The sequence below is a fragment of the Sapajus apella genome, unplaced genomic scaffold (assembly GCF_009761245.1).
Source record: "Sapajus apella isolate SASKATOON/1434 unplaced genomic scaffold, GSC_monkey_1.0 scaffold9, whole genome shotgun sequence".
Taxonomy (NCBI): domain Eukaryota; kingdom Metazoa; phylum Chordata; class Mammalia; order Primates; family Cebidae; genus Sapajus; species Sapajus apella.
This window is the reverse complement of record NW_022436949.1, coordinates 13778737-13796578: the sequence shown is the minus strand read 5'-3', so window position 1 is coordinate 13796578 and position 17842 is coordinate 13778737. Positions and strand designations below refer to the sequence as shown.

General features: G+C 31.8%; 1 protein-coding gene across 6 annotated transcripts in view; it reads left to right on the top strand.

The window, feature by feature from the left end:
* Positions 1-17842, top strand: part of PCDH9 (protocadherin 9) — a 908561-nt gene that overhangs the window by 307554 nt on the left and 583165 nt on the right. For 2 of the 6 annotated variants that reach the window (XM_032277261.1, XM_032277258.1), the window contains exon 3: positions 14220-14276. The exons of 2 other annotated variants lie outside the window; for them this stretch is intronic. In XM_032277261.1, coding sequence (XP_032133152.1) covers positions 14220-14276 — 57 coding nt within the window. Of the gene's footprint in view, positions 1-14174; positions 14277-17842 lie in introns of all 6 variants that reach the window. 2 more of the 6 variants (XM_032277260.1, XM_032277257.1) reach the window with 1 other exon arrangement.

Below are 17842 nucleotides of genomic sequence, written 5' to 3'. Positions count from 1 at the left end.
TCATTTCAGCTTCTTGTCCACCTTCCTTGACTGGCAGAAGAGGGGTTTTTATCCCCAAAGGGAGATTGAGGCCTAAGTGTTTTATCACTTGCTCATGGTTTTACAGCGAATACAGTGGCTTTTTCTTATTACAAAACTCTGATGACTACGCCTTCCTGCAAACTCCCTGAACTAAACCATCCCAAGTATTCAGTTTTTCCAATTAGCTGTAGCAAATTTTTGTAGCTTTGTGAATGGCAATGTAATGTGTGTTTCCACAGCAGAATTTGAAATTGAAAATACTGAGCTTATCTAAAAACATTCTTAAGAACCTGTTACCTGCCAGGCACCGTGCACAACACTGCAGTCATCAAGGAAGAAATAGACACAAAAATGCACACAATTAGCATACAGATTAATGAATGTTAAAGAAGTTAGATTTGCTTTGGATGCCAAAGGAAAAGAGGATTAAGTAAGGAAAGTGTAAGCTTGAGCTTTGGACAAGTTTGTTTTAAGATGCCTAAATAAATCTTGCTAAAATATTTAGCAAAAAATATTTTGTTTGTTTGGGATAAAGCATAGAACAATTGTTTCTGAAGCAGTAACTTTGGACATCATCATTCAGAAGTATATAGGAGATAACTGAATGCACAGAATTGTATGAAATTCCCGAGATAAATATCAAATAGTGAGAAGATAAGATAACCAATAACACAGACTTGAGAAACACCATACGAAGGATGTTTCCAGCGGGAAAGGAACAGTAAAGGATACTGAAATGAACAGACATGAACAGGAGAGGAGAAGTTAGCATTCTGGAAGAAAAAGGAATGATGGCTATCCAAGAGTAATTTTTGTGAAGTGTTAGCAAAGCTGAGTCATAACTGGGAATTAAGTAGGTTGAAAATAGAAGGTGAGGAATACTTCTTCCAAAGTGTATGATGAGAGAAATACGTGGAAAACAAAAGGTCGAAAGCTGAGTAAGAGTTCAATTAATCATAAGTAAATTGATTTGCCATGATTAAAAACTATCTTCATAAATCTTTTACAAAAGAAGTAATAAAGTTGTATTATTACTTAGATTTAAATGCATTTGATATGTAGGGAGTACTTAGCCTTATCATAATAATATAAAAATAGTTGGTCATCTATTTTATTTTTAAGTACATACTCTACTTCTCTACCTGTTTTTTTGCAAGAGGAAAAAATTAGGAAAAATTATTACTGCTGTGATTTTAAAAACTTTAAATGGTAAATTAAGATACACTCATTTTATTTTTGCCTAAGTAATACTGAATTTGAAAGTTTGTTTCCCTTTTCTTGCTCTTACCATCAAAAATAGTAAGTGCTAACTTTCCTACCAGTTTAAAAAGGTAGTCTTAATAATGTATAATGTTACAATTATAAAAGTTAATGATGAAGACACTTCTGTTTATAAGAAGCAAAAATTCACTTATACTACCTAAATTAAAATAGAGATCTCATGGAAACCAAGGAGAAAAAAAATGAACATTTGAGTCCTTATGTAAAGTGGGGGAAAAATGAGTAAGGCAATTTCTCTCTGTGCCTCTCTCTCCCTTTTTTCCTCTCCCCTCTCCCTTCTTCTCTGTTATACCTGTACATTACTCAAAACATCTGTTTACTTTAGACTTTATCTTCACAATGTGCGTGTGGCTGCAGCTGGATCCTTTTATACTCTAGCCTCTCAATTTCAATATCAATCACCAGTTGATACCCTCTTCTTTTTCTCTTTGCTTAAATGTTCACAAAATCACTGGGGAGGAGCCACTCATCTTTAAACATAGCCATAAATAGTTCATGATACAGGTCAGTCAGCCCCAATTTTGCTTATCGGGATATCTGGACCACACCATTTTCCTAATGTACCAGTTCTGCACTGGAGAAGGAATGAAAGAGAGGTGATTATGTCCTTTACTTAGGGATGTCTCTTCAGGGGAATTGGGTGTAGCAGAGTGAGCTGTCCTTAATAGTTTATCACACACATGTTGTTAAAGTGAAAACATGACACCCTAAACTTGTAGAACTGTTTATATAAATAAAGAGAATTATTACTCTGAAGCATTTTAGTAAGGGAATATTCATGTATCTCTTTTATCTTTTAGTAGATTTAAAATAAAACTTACGGCAGATTCTGTCTTGCATATGTTCTATTTGTATCTGATTCTCACACCAACTATTTGCCACTTTTTTTCCATAAACTTATTTTACACTGAATCACTGAATAACTATCATAAAAACAAATAGCATGTCAACACATTTATTCGAACAGTGTCCTCTTGAGATAATGTCTGAATTTTCATCAAGACTATAGTGATTAGTGTTTCTGATTATGATAATCAAATAACTCATTAGTGGTTGAGCTTCAAAAAGGATTTGAAATATAAAATGTTTCTAGAATATGGTGAGTCATTGGCTTAGGCTTCTTAAAGATGGGAAAAATGGAAAGGATAAGTTTAGCCCTTAATATCCAGCATCAGTAAAATATATGTAAGGCCAAGTGTGTACCAATTTTATAAGTGGCATATTCTCAAAGGCCCAGTTTCATGGCAGGTCATTTAAAAATGTATGCTCCTTTATACATAAAAAATAAATGAGCAAAAGTTGTGGCTTTGTCTAACTTGAAATCAACGTAAAGCATCAAATGAGTAGAAAAAGGTTTCAACAGTGAAGTGTGTTTTATTAGCTGATGTTCAATGTATGAATAGGCAATTGAAATAAGTGAAAATAGGGAAAGACTATTTTATAAGAAAACTTCATTTGCAAGTAGTTTCAGTTTAATGAGCAGCAGAAAATAAGGTTTTGTTATCTGTTGTATGTACTTTCTATTGCTTAAAAGTTTGTAAATATTTGCTGAATGCATACTTTATTAGATGTATGTGTGCATATGGGTTTTCCTCCCTTAGTTAAGCTTCCCTTATTGTGTTTAGCTCTTTATTTTAATAAGATGATAAACAAATGTCTCTACGTCTTCATGCTTTACAGACATCACTAGGAAAAAGGAATGGGAATCATATTCTGTAGTTTAAAAAAGATATATACAATGGCATTAGCTTAAAAACACAAAGCACAGGTTGATCATGTTCAGTCAAGCCTTGATCACAGTCAACCATTAACACAACTGCATATACAGTTCTTACACTCAGACTTATATTTTGATACCTTTTATCAGAGTATTTGATTTTAAACTCATCAGATCCTCCTTTTTAGCTGATCTTTTAGAATATCCAATTAGCCCTTTTGATCTCACAGATTGTGAACAGATATTTTGACCTAAATGAGAGGTGTGTTTTATGAATCCATTTGAATATTGAGTTAAGCAGATAGTTTTTTTTCAGATTTCGTTAAAAGTATCATCCAGGGAGGTTTTTTTCCTCCCTATTAATGGCCATCTGGATTGAATGAGATAGTGGTCTAAATCTAGTCTATTTTTATTTGTTATTAGCCTTTTGCATAGCACTGGTCTGAGCGACTTGTGAGAAATATTGAGTAGAGGTAGAAGGTCCTTTTAAAACGATATCAACATACAATTTAAAATACACGATTGAGAATATATCTAAATTTGTCTTTGCTTCAATTATCTTAAAAGGAATTCCGATAATTTTTACCCTATGTCATCTAAATAAAATAAAATACATTATTCATTGATCTCTGAATATTTCATCTCAGATAAGTTAGTCTTTATGCTTTCATTTCCTCATCTATACTAGAGGTGAGAAAAAAACCTGTGAAGTCCCTTTCAACTCTAATATTCCATGAGTCTACCAGATATTGAAGTCACCCAAAGGGAAGGGAATTGCTACAAATTCTTACTTGCAAGCATAATTTTCAAGCTCTGTTTCCAAGCTCAGAGTTTCTGTGCCACGGAGGGGAAAGAGAAAAAGACCTAATAGAACTTAAAAAGAGCTAGGGCTAAAAGAAAGGCAAAGAGGGATTCAGAGCTACTGAGCTCAGTGTCAGGAGGATGAATCATATTTACACTGATTTCCTGTTTCTTTTCATGTTGCGTTTCCAAGGAAGCCAGCTACCTTATGCTGCTGCTTTCTTCTATTTTGCTGAACACACATAAACACCCCACAAACTCCTACTCTTTATAAGCTGAATAAAGTTATGTATATATATTTTACATAATCTATAGCTATTTGGGTGATTGCAAAATATTCTGGATTGTAGGATTACTTTAAACAGCATCTTACCATAGTGATATAAGAACACCAACATAAATTAGTGTTCATGGTCTCATTCTCTGTTTATCTTGGGTCTCCTGGTAATCAAATGATAAGAAGAAAATACTGTGCCAGTAGTCTAGCAACATGTTTTCTTTTATTTCATTGAAGGGAAGTGAAAAAGTTCACTTGGTCTTGTTAGATCCTTATCATGTAAGGTTGAATAAAAACCTTCCATAAAAGAGCTTAGAATTGTAACAGAATGCTAATACAAACATGCTAATAAAAGGCATGCTTCAATAAATAATCACACTTTATATATTGCTTTTCCTAAGTTTATTAGAATGTATATATTGCTTCTCCAAAATTATTTTCCTGAATTTCCAGTTTGAAGTGGATTGCTGTTATCAGTATCATTATTCAAATAAATGTTTTATAAAATGTTCTTTATATATTGTTTAATCATGTTTAAATATTGCCCCTCACTTCCATATCATAGAAAACGACTATGAACTTAAATAATAATCCTTACTTGAAATAAATGTATTTGTTTTAATATCATTTTAAGACAAAAATACATTGTTCTCCAACAAAGAGATATCATTCTGTATTCTTCTGAAGAACACTGGAGGAAACACACACACACACACACACACACACACACACACACACATTTTAGAATACCACTATCGTTTTCAAATTTTATTCTTCTTTCACCACCATCTTTAATTTTCTAAAATGATATGTATGTTGCTGAATATATCTGTGGGATGTGGCATTGATCAAAATGAACTTCTATATACTATCAACTCTTTGAAGACAAAATTATTTCTTATTTGTATTTTTAACAAAGTTAAAAAGTATTTGAATGAATGAATGCATGTATGTGTCTATTTGAGAGATCGTCATAAAAGTTACATCATTTAATGTGCTTTTTGAGTAGAGAATCATATAGTATTTTCTCATTTTCTTCTTCATAAATGAAATGTGTTTCTTAGTTATGCTTCATATTTATTAATATACATTTTCAAAGTAGGTTTTTGTATAGTTTCTGTAATCTCTTTTGGTTTCTTTACATCCTCTTTTTGTCAGGAAAACAATTTTACAAGGATAAATCAGAAAAGTGTTAGTATTCCAGAGAGTCTTCTAAGTGTTACAGTCTGTGACCTGAGGATTAAAAGATAAACAGTAAAGTAGTTTTGCTGAAGTTATATTAGTTTGAAGCTTGGAGACAAAGGAAGCAATTCAAAAGGCAGACTCTATTAACAGTGACTACATCTACAGACATTTCCTTGTTTGCTAAAGTATATTCCTTCAGGGATTCTTTGCCCAGACCTATAAGACACATTTTTAAGACCTTGAAAATAAGCATGTTTTTCACATACTTTGGTTTTGTTCTTTAAAATATATAGAACTTTCATTTTAAAAATAGATTTAAAAAAACACTCTGGCCTTTTAAACATTCACAGCTAGTTAGGTTTCAGGCTTGTTGAAGAGTTCCCATCCAACATCACTGTAATTAGTTTCTTTAATTTGGCCTGATTTATTCTAAACTATTCCAAAAGGTATTCGAAGCACGAATTCTTTTTCTGGAAAGAAAGTGGAGGTACAGCCAACAAACATCAGACCTTCAGACCTTTGATTGTGGTGTTTTTCTCTTTGTGAATTATAAAACATATATGGAAATGAGAATTAAAAAATCATAATTTAGTTTTAATAGAGTAACACGTATTTGCAAAGATATCAGTGAGATAGACAAATGTATATTATAACTAAAGCCATGGTAAAACTTCATCTTTCATACATTTCCTTTAACAACTAATCATTTAGATCAACTAATCATTTATTTACAACATTTTATAAACGTCTGACAAGCAAATTAAAATCTACCTTAAATTTTGAGGTAACACGTCTAATAATATCTCACATTTTTAGCTTGGATAAGCAGAAGAGATTTTTTGGTCTAAACTTATGGTACAGAGAAGGCCACCATGGCAGTGAAACTAATCAGATGATAGTAGAGCTGAGGTTCAAGCCCAATACCCTAACACAGTCGGTGGCACATTTCCAGGGTATTCTGGAACATCCTTTTTACTCTGAATCAGTAATTAAAAAGTGAGACATTTTTCTCATATTTAGATACTGTACAAGTTGCATAAATGAATTTAAAATCAAAGCATGAAACACTCCACTTGCAAAAACACAATGTGAAATAATGTATTCAGAGTGTGGGGTTTGTTTGTTTGTTTTTAGTGTACTATATAAAAATGAAAGCTTATACACTCCCTCTGTCTCTCCCCCTACATTATCTCTTGATATATACTCTTATAAATATAAATTCAAGCTTCAGGGTTGGTTTTAAAAAGTTTTACACAGTAAGAGACGCATAGTAAACCAGTGAACTTTTTAAAGAATTTGCCTTGAAAACGCAATATTCAAATAACTGACACAGCTTGAATTTTAAACTCACTTTAAAGCACGCCAGATTTGAATCTCTGAATTTATTACCTGATTTCATTGGCTGAAGGTTGACTTTCAGACTGTTTCTAAAAACTGGCATGGAGATAGCCAAGGCTAACATTATGTTAAAGGTTTATTTTGGTCAAACAGTTTTCATGATATAAAGAAACATAACCACATTACTAGAAATTATATTCAGTTTAGGCTTTTAAAACTCTTCTAACCATAGAAATTTCAAAAAGTAGTTATAATTCTTAGCGAGAAATATTTTACTCTAAATTCCAGGATGCATTTATGCTAGGTGTTATATATATTAACTTAGTAATGTATATGGTTTATTTACAGCACTTTTATAAATTTATAAGTAAATATTTGTATTATATAATGTATAATTTATTTAAATATTTAAAAATGAAATATTTTACAAAAATATAGTACTTGATTTTTAAAATAAATATTCCATGAATACAAGTGTATGCAATCACTCACATGAACAAGATAATCATCTACATAAAACATGTATTCAGAAGCATGGCCTGTGTGTTTGTGTATGTGTGTGCATACTTACGATTGTAATTCACAAATGGCCACCATTATATAGAATGAAAATATTTTCTGACTGGAGAGCCCATCGCTGTACCTCTGGGTTCATCTCCATCTTAGGCTCATATATGCAGTTAATGGAACATTGTATAAACTAATATTGTTGTTTTCTAACAAGTTAGCTTCAGTATGTATTTGGTAGTATTTCAGAACTCCTTGAAAGTTTCAAAAAGGCATTGACTGTGTATTCTGAAACACTAATTACCTAGAGAGAAAACGAAAATGCAGCAGTGGAATTAGCAAAGGCAATTGATTATTTTTCTGTCCCCAAAGTCTTTCAATTTAATCCAGAATTTGTTCCCCCTCAAATTGCTAGCGAACACTTTTAAAACAGGAACTCTCACATTATATCTGAAATTTCATAACTGTTTAGTCAATCTACTTTTATCTGTGTTGCAGAAATTTCCATTTTAGTTTTTCTCAAGGTGTAAATACAGTTAAATATAATCATACAGGGAAAATCCTAGGGATTCGGTCACAGTTAATAATGAAATAAATGGAAATGAACTGCAAAACAATTGTCTTAAATATAATACTGATTAACCCTGGCACCCAAAAATGTCTGTTGTTGTATTTCTTGGAATATGTTTGAACAGAAGTATGTAGCATTTCCTTTCAAAGATCTGAGAAGTTCCAAAGTCCTGCATTGCTTGCATCCACTCATTTAAAATACAGAATTAAGTTGCAATGTGCAAAGCTGGCTAATAGAGCTTTGCTCAAGCAATATATCCTGTAACCTGCAATTTAAAACCTTTCAATGCATTATTGCTCTTGTGAAATGACTTTACAGCCAGGTAATAATACAAGGAGGTGACCAATGGAAAAATTGTAAAGTAGACCATTAGTGTTTAGAGTATACTTTCTAAGGAAATTTTATTTCAATGCATGCTCATAGCAACTGGGTCAAAAGAGTTGCATAAAACTCTCATATAACATTCATGAACCATTTAAAGAAAAAGTGACATAATGTGCACAGAAGCAGCTACGATTTGTGATACTCATAAAAATGATTTGGTTCTGTTTCTCCTTGGTTAGTAATGACTTGAAATTGTATCCAGTTTATCTCTATTAAGTTAGAGTGGATAGAAGTAGAGTAATTACTTATGAAGGAATTTATAGCAAGATGTGGGAAAATATATGGTCTTATGCCTGTCTTTATTTATTCATTTAGCAGAATTGTGTTCAAACCCCCATGCCCTAGCACCTCTGCCTTGAATATTCTTTGGCACATTTAATGGTCAGTTCTGTTATTGCACATTTTGAGGGAATCTGCTTAATAAGTTTGACATAGAGTTCTATTGCTAAATTCTTGATTGCCTTGCCCAAAATTCTATAAGAATACCAAAAACTATTTTTGCCTTTCTTTCCACTTTCATTAAAAAGTTTGCTGAGAAGAGAATAAATTCAGCCTAGTGGTGCCTTCTCCAAAACTAAATGATTATTTTTTTTTTTGGAGTATAACTCTTATCTCTATCTCTATCTCCTCTATTTCTGCATTTGTCAAAATTTCTTAAGAAAAGCCTTGAAAGTCACACATAGACAGAAACTCAATGGAACACAGATTCTCAGTAAATGGACAATGCACAGAGTTTCTAAAACTTTATAGTAACCAAGATATTTATGGCAAAAGATTGCTCTGAAATACCACTTACGCAATAAAATGCTGGGATAAAGCTATTTTTTGGTTACGGTACATGACACCGACACATTTTATTAAATTGTTAGAATTGTTTGAAAAATGTCAGCCAGCCTATGATAGAGACCATTAAATCTTGGAATAGCATATAAAAGGATAAATTCTAAACAAAGGAAAAAAATGTGTTTTATCTGGTACTTCAGCTTAACCCACTTACTGAATTACTTCAGACTTTAACATCTTTAGCTTTTTTTCCCCCCAATATTCTTTTTACTTAGATCTGTTAAGATTTTTTAATACATACAGCATCTTTATATCTTAGCTGTTTTGGAACACACTGGTTCCTTTTATTGTACCATAAGGTAGTGAACTGAGGTAAATATTATACAAACACTTTACAAGTGACCCACTTGCAACAACTAACTGCACAATAAGAAATATGTCTTATCTATTAATTTCACTTGATCACTTACAACTATAATTGAAGGAAGCCAACTGGTCTATTTAATGGCCTGTGCCAGAAGACTATATAAAATCAGCTTTTGTTTTCTCATAAATCCCACATGCAACAATCAGCTTCTCACTGTTCATTGAGCAGTAGTCACTACTTCCATCTGGCTAGTCTCTCTGCAAACCTGGTTAAAAAATGAAATGGCTTGTTGGAACAATGGGGAAAGGAAGTGCTTTTGAGCGAGAAGAGAAGACATTTCCAACCTTTGAGACATCAAGAAGGAGGAACAAAGGGTGTCTCTAGTTGGAAAGATCTGGAATGAGAGTTGCGAGAAGAATAGAAGAGGACTTACATAGAGGAATTGATGAGGGTTATCTGTAGGGTCAAGAGAGTATTGAAGGGATGTCAGCCAACTTGCAGTGGGGTTGAAGGAGGCCTGCTGCCCTAGAAGAACTGGAAAGGTGAACTTTGCAAAATTCAGTGGGTAGGAACATGTGTCAGAGTCCCGAAGTTGAACATGAGCTTATTTGTTTATCTATGCAGTGTATAAATTCAAGTTTACCTACTTAGTTAATATATTACTGTGACAAAGTTACTCCTTGTCATGAACTGCCAAGGGTTAAGTTGGAGGAAAAAATCATGATAACTAAGCCAAATGCCTTGTTTAATGTTTCTGATATGGGTACTTTCAATCTATGGTACCTGTGCACCTTTCTTTTGTGATACCATTCTGCATACAAATTGTAGGTCTTGAGACTGTTAATTTTGGAATAAATTTGTCTATTGGGAACAAAATAAAGGGTCAAAATAAATAATCATTCTTAGAATTAAAAGCCAAAACCAACTAGGTAAATACAAATCACTGTACATTATTTGACAGCAATACAAACAGTTAAATGATTCCAGAGAGAGGACATGAGAAGAAAGAAAGCCATGTGTGTATAGTGTCCTGGAAGGCCAGTACATAAATGAAACAAGAAGGGAGAGTGATCAGTTGTGTTATATTAGATGAGAACTGAGAATTTCCATTTGAATCAGTTTATGAAAAACATAGGTGATTGTAGTAGGGCAATTTCAGTGGAATGGATGTGCTTGAAACCTAATACATGTGGATCTCTAAAGAAATGGATAGAGAAATGTCAAAGACACCAAGTTTAGACAATTATTCAAAGTAGATTCTTTTTGCAAATATGAATTTCTTTGGAATTATTAAACAAATGGTCTGTTTTAGAATTCTTTATGAAAAGAATCCTTTGTTTATTAAAATGGGAAGGAATAGCATTTTCAGTGGGAGTTTTAAAATCAATGGTGTTGTTATTTAATGAAACCTATGGCACAAAAGTATAAGATATTGCATCTACAATGACTGCAAAACTTTTTAGTAAACAACCTGATTTTGTAAGAAGGCAGGGGTAGTAATAGAATAATATTACACATTGCTGTGTTACAGTTGGGTGGAAAATATAAAGCACCCCCCTTTTTAGTAAAGGAAACAGCTGTGTTTTTCATAAAAAGATCTTTCATAAAACTTTTGTTGTTTTTGCTACTGTTGATTCTTTTTCTCTTTTTATGGCTAGAAGTGCTTTTTTGAACATTAGTATCAAAAATGAAAGAGGAAAAATACCTGATTATGTGAAAACTTTGAGCAGGTATTTCTACAGGCAGTGAATAATTTTCCCAGGAACTACAATGGATGTTTTGGAGAGGCAAGATTTATTCACATATTACAATATAGACTTACAATCATAGGTGATGGAAAATAACAAACTGGTTTTAAAATGTACAACAAATGTACTTTCAGTGATGTTCATTTACTCTGATTGTTGTTATTGAGCTCTAGACCTCTCAAATTTGGTTTGCACCCCAATATAAATCTGATTTAGCAAATTCAACTTACCCGTAATTCAATATGTAGTCATTCATATTAAATTTGGCAAACAGTAAAATTCTTCAGTGGGATGAATCTTGAAACTTAGTTTTTTTTTTTTTTTTTGAGACAGAGTCTCTTTTTGTTGCCCAGGCTGGAGTGCAGTAGTACACTGTTGACTTAATGCAACCTCCACCTCCCAAGTTCAAGAGATTCTCATGCCTCAGCCTCCCAAGTAGCTGGGATTGCAGGTGTGCACTACCACACCCAGCTAATTTTTATATTTTTAGCAGATGAGGTTTGAACTATCAAATTACTTATGGCTCATGAGAATTCATGTCTTCTTGCCTTTGCATATGCAGTTTCTTCTGTCTCAAATGTGTGCTACCATGATTCCCTCATCAGTCCATCTCTTGAGACTCTCTATTCATGTATCAAACCTGGGAGTCTATTTATGTCTTCTCTGTCCTTTAGCAGTCTACATACACTTTCCGGTGGCATGTTCACACATCATGGTGGTTATTTGTTTTATGTATTATTTCAGGGCTAGAGTGAGAGTATTACAGATATTAAATGCCATATCTTGATAATCCAGTACCATCCTGACACACAACATGCACTCAGTAAACGTCTGATTATCAAATAAAAATAAGAAGAGAATAAGTGAATGAATGAGTAATAGATGAACCCGTTAAGGGAGATATGGCACAGTAGAAACTGCCCAAAATAGAATGAATGCTGGTCCTGCTTTTATAGGGCAAATCCTTGAGCAAATGGCACTGAACATATATGAACCAATCTGTTAAATGATTGATTATATTTTATACCAGTCAATGGGGGTTCCTTGTAGATAACACATAAGTTCTTATATTTAAAGGATCAAGTATTTACAAATATAGGATTTTTTCAGGTTAAGACACATTCATAATATATGGGGGAGAAAAACCCAATATATGATGGGTTAAATTTTAAAAAAAAAGAAAAAATTCTATGGAGAAAGGTATCAGATTGAAATAGGAATGAGGCCAAAATGTACTGTAGTTTCCTGAGGGCTAGAAAGGAATTTTTAACCTTAACCCAAGGATTCTAAACTCTGGCTGCACGTTAGAATTTCTAGAAAATATTTATGTCTGAGCTTCGATTTAACTGATGTGAGGTGGGGCTCAGTCATTGAAGTTTTTAGAAAGCTCCCTAGGTGATTCTAATATGCAGTCAGGGTGAGACTCACTGCTGGGCCAGAGAAAATTAGGAAATGTTTTTTAGGAGAAAAACTGTTTAATATATTAAATCTTTTAAAGTGATTAATCAGCATAAATAGCTATGTGGAGAGGCTAGGGATAGGAATTGAATGATTAAAATGTCTACGAACATCACAGATGAAAATAACTGTTTTAAGGTCTGTGCTCTTTTTTTGGTTGGTTTGTTTGTTTTTGAATGCCAAAAAGCTGCTGTGGAGAGGAAGGGACTTTGTAGTTAACAATGAAACTTAGGAACATTCGAATAATTTACCTTCTTAGGTAGCATTTTGCAAATTACACATAAAAGTTACTTAGGTTGCAAATACAGGTTAAAATGGCAATCACCATTTGTTGAATGACCCATGAAGAATTCCTGGAGGAGCAAAGTTTTAAATAGGGTTAAAATTAAATTCTAGAGAGAACAGATGTAAAATAATATTTTCATCTAAAAAGGCTTATAGTAATGGGTATACTGATTTAAAGTCATGTCTTCTTAGTTGCCACATAGCTATTCATTTTAAACAAATAAAAATAAATGAGATAATTGATATCTTCAAAATGTAATGCCAGCACTTTAACATATGCTTAAATATATAAAATGGTAGTTTTCAAAAGAAAATAGAGTGGACACAATATATTAAAACTCTAAAACCCATTTGCTTTTAAAAATGTCTAACGATAATTTTCTAACTGATTTTTCTTTGAGATAATGAAAGTAACATTTCACTGATGAATAGGAAACATGGCATACTAGTTTTGAAAAGAATATTCTCTTTGCTCCTAATGTCATGAAATCTATGCATATATTATAGTTTTGTTTAAGAAGAAAGGGTATATATCAATGATGAACCTTTACTGGAGACACAACAATATCTTTTTATCAAAGTAGAAACCTTAACACTTACAAAGTTATGTTTAATAAATGGCCAAGCAGCAATACCTATAAATATTCCTTGCTTTGAATCTAAGATTTAGAAAAGAAGAAAACAGGAAGTGGAAAATGTCTTATTTTCACATGAAAAACTTGTGTAAAAAATATTGAAAACTGTCATTTTAATATTTTCAGAGAAAAAGGAAAGCCATAATGTAGTATCTTATGTTCTGTAATTCATATCAATTTCCAGGTAAATTATTTGGCTAGCTTTTTTTTAAAAAAAAATGCTTTCTATTTAGTATAGAAATAATTCAACTAGTATTTTAAGACACTAAATTTCTGTTTTTTCAGTTTTATCTATTTCAAATGTATCACTTATAAAGGTAGTTCATGTAGCAGATAAGGATATGGGGAATGGTTCCAGAAAGACTAGGCAACAGCATAACTTTGTTGGGGGAGGAATTGTGCTTCAGTCTCTTCTTCCATTAGTGGAGATAGTTAATATCTATATCACAGGTTAGTATGTGTATAATAAATATCAAAACCTTAAATAATATCTCACCCAAATATCACCATTTAAGTTTTAGCTACTGAAATCATAAATGTAGTAAATAAATATTGCCTAAAAAAAGATAAAAATAAAATTACTAGATCTTATACTTCCTTAGTTTTAGTAAAAGCATTTCAACAATTGGTTTATCCTGGGACAATTAAAAAAATATTTGTGATAAAGATGCAATCTTAATGCATGTATCTCTGGGTATAGACCCTTGTTAGCTCAAATGGTATTCCTTTCTTAGGCTCATAGCAAACAACCATGTCTCTCAATGGACACTCTAAATGTGGAGTAGTTTGTCACAATTATTTGGTAATCTCTTTCAGTGTAACTCACACAGCAAAAGTGACAATATTCCTGTCACTCCTCAGAAATGTCCCAGCTCTGCGGGTTTCCACATTCAGGAGAATGAAGAAAGCCATCACGAGGTATGCCATATATCTATAGAGACCATGTTAGTACTGAGCAATTTTCATTTTCCTCGTGATTTTAAATGCTGTATCTTAACTAATATTATTATTTTCTTTGCCCACCTCTTCTGTGGTCACATTTTTATACTAATGCTTTTGAAAATAATTCTCAGTAAATAATTTTAGAACAAAATTCCAGCAATATATATTTTTTTTCTGTTGGATAATGGTCCAACTCTTAAACATAATGTTTGTAACATTGAATAAAAAGTGTTGATTTTTACCTATTTTAAAGAAAGTAATGAGCAACTTTCTTTTAAAGCGGGATGTTCTGGATTGATTCGTGTTTATTAATTGAACTAAAAGAAAGGCACATCTATTTTGAAAGATTGATTTGATTCATCTCTCATACTCAAGAAAAATAAAAAGAAGACATTGCTGCTGAATATGAACCAGTTAAATTTCAATTTTAATTAACCATTTTATTTTTTATTACTTTTTCTGTTTGATCTTTTATTTCCTTGTATTTTTGAACTTAAAAGCCATTACTTTCTTTTTTTAAAAAAAGTTAGTTCATCCACATTAAAAGATAGAAGATCCATAGTTGTTTTCTTCCTTTTCTTTATGTTGGAAGGGCTATTCTAGTGTCAATTATTTCACTATGGCTGAGTATGGAAATCCATTATCTTTCATGCAATTTTTTAAAGTAATGGTAAAAAACACATAACATGGAATTTACTATCTGAGCCATTTTTAAGTGTAGAGTTCAGTCGTGTTAAGTATGTTTGCATTGTTGTGTAATGGAAGACTTCTATTTTTAAAAACTTATGTTTAATAGTGAACTATTATTAAAACATACATGTAGTTTCACCTATATTTTACAGCTGTAACATATAGATTGTAGAGAGGTAATATATGTGTATGTGTATGTGTGTGTGCCTGTGTGTATATTCTGTTTTTTTACAGAGTGTAGGTCCCCTCCATTCCCTTAAAACCTCTTAATCATTATTAGGAAAAACATTTTTGCCATAATTATTGCTTTTGCCATCTAAAGGAATCTATCATTTTCAAAAATCCCACTGGTAATGTACATTCAAGAAACTACTTTGATTAACAGAAACTTAATCTAGAAAGCAACTTCTTTTTGGATAAACTGTTAGTTGAGGTTGAAAGAGGATTGAGTAATATTTTGGACAGCTCTATCCCTAATTCTCCTTCATGTATTTTTCTTCTATTTCTTTTTCTTTGTGTGGTTCAAATACTTAGAAACATATTTCTAAACTTCAGCATAAATACTTTTTTATATTTTTCTTTTTCTTCCTTTTTTTAAAGTCTAAATCACTTGAACATTGAGAGAAGAACCATTGTTGTTTAATCCTTTAATATTTCCTCTTCACTATGTATGTTTCAACCATCTAAGATAATAAAATGGCTCCCATTGGTCACCAACAATAACACAATAGTTCTAATTAGATGGCAGAAAAAAAGATTTTTTTCATAAGTAAAGGTTAATATAAATAGTACAAAACCCTACCCAGGATGTTGTGGAAGTCATTAAGATCCAAGTGGACTTCAGATTTCTAAGAATTATATTTATTTTTATAACATTTTATATTTGTGTTTATTGACTTAACCGTACTCCTCAGAAACCATATTCCTCAGAAAATCCCTGTGATTACCAAAGGTGATGAAATGGTGAGATGGTTTATTGAAGATTTCTTTACTTTTTGTAGAGAATTTAAATGAGACATAATTCAAATAATATTCTATAAATCATATTTTTTTCTCCCTTAGATATTTTATAATGTCCAAAGCATAAGAACATAGTTTGTACAGGATTTGACTAAAGGTCTAGGGCATTTGAAGAAAAAAAGAGATATCTAAAGTTTTGATGTTTATTTATATTGTTAATCCATTTGTCAAAGAACATGAAAGTGTATCTACTATGCTTTATTTATACACGAAAAAGACAAAATATTTTTATAAATCTTTCATCCCACAGATTCTCATTTAACCATCAGGCTCTGAATGGTTTTGAACTAGGTCATCTGTAAGGCCATATCCATACCTGATGATCTGTGATATTAAATAATGATGTTGATAATAACAACTTATACTTATTTAACAGCATAGTTTTCTAGTTAAATATCTTTCTGTGTTAAATAGTACCTCGTACTCTGTGCCAGAGACTGTTTCAAGAAGTTTATATGTATATTCTCCCATCATTCACATTTTGACCTTGGTTAATTTAAACTGTTTTTGATCATAATACATTTAATTTCTTTACTATGCATTTTTAAATTAAATTCAGAGAGAGAATATCTGAAATTTCTTATAAAATAAAACTTGGAGAAAAGAGATAAGTGATGCCATCTTCATAGTTTTTTAAAGCATTCTAAGAGACAAGGTTTCTGTATAAATGCTTAGGATCTATAGGCCAGTAATAAAATGGGTAGTTTTAGTAACCACTTTTTTAAAGGTTATCAATCTAATGTTAATTATTCTTGAAAATTAACAGTGAAAGTTGATTATAATCTACAAAATTTTCATCTTTCATGTTATTTTTCGTTATATTGAATTATGTACTGAGCCTTGTAAGCGCAGGTATTTTCCGAATTCTTATTTTTCACAATTTATATTTCCCCTCCCTTTTAATCACCTTAATATAATAAAAAGAAAGATGTTTGTTCTGTTTAGCACAGAAAGATATTTAACTGTAGAAAACTATACTGTTAAATAGAGCCATGTTCAGTATCAATGAATGCTGACTAATCTGGATGAAAATATTTAATTTGTATTATGGCATTAGATACATAATAAAACCGAGACTGGTGTGACTAGCAAGCTTTTAATTATTATTAGCTTATTATTAACCTATTACTTTTAACTTAGATATAAGAAGGATCACTTACTTGTAGAGAAATGTTATATCAGCTATTGTGAAAAATTTGTGCCAGACACTATTCTAAGCATATCATATGCATTATAGTAATTCTTCTAATCTACCACTAGAGTATAAACATGCTCTGTTTGATGAACCACTAAAGAAATATGCTGCCAATTTAACTCTGACAAATGCTTATTTTTGATTTCTTTAATATTTGTCCTGTTTTAATATATATATAAATATGAGAAATTTTATATTAGAATTGTTGAAATATAGCTTATTTAATTCTGACAGCAATCCCATTAGGTGGATATGATTATTATTCTACAGATAAGAAAAGGAGACACTGAGAGGTTATGTAATTTTCTCAAATGCACACAGACAGGAATGAGTGGGCTGGAAGATAGCCACAGTCACATGGCTTCAGAAACTGCAAAGATAACTATGCCATGGTATTATCTAAGTAAAAACAAATGAAAAACCTCACAGGCTCTTTGATTGTCAGTGACCTATGAGATCACCTATGCAAATTACTGAAACGTAACTTGAAGACAAGAATGATTGAGTAGCTTGTCCTACCTCTCAGAGCTAGCTAACGATAGCACTAGAATTAGATCCTAGAATTACTGATCCCAGATTAATTTACTCGCTTTACCTTCAAACACAAAGCTTCCAAAAAAATGTTAAATAAAATAGT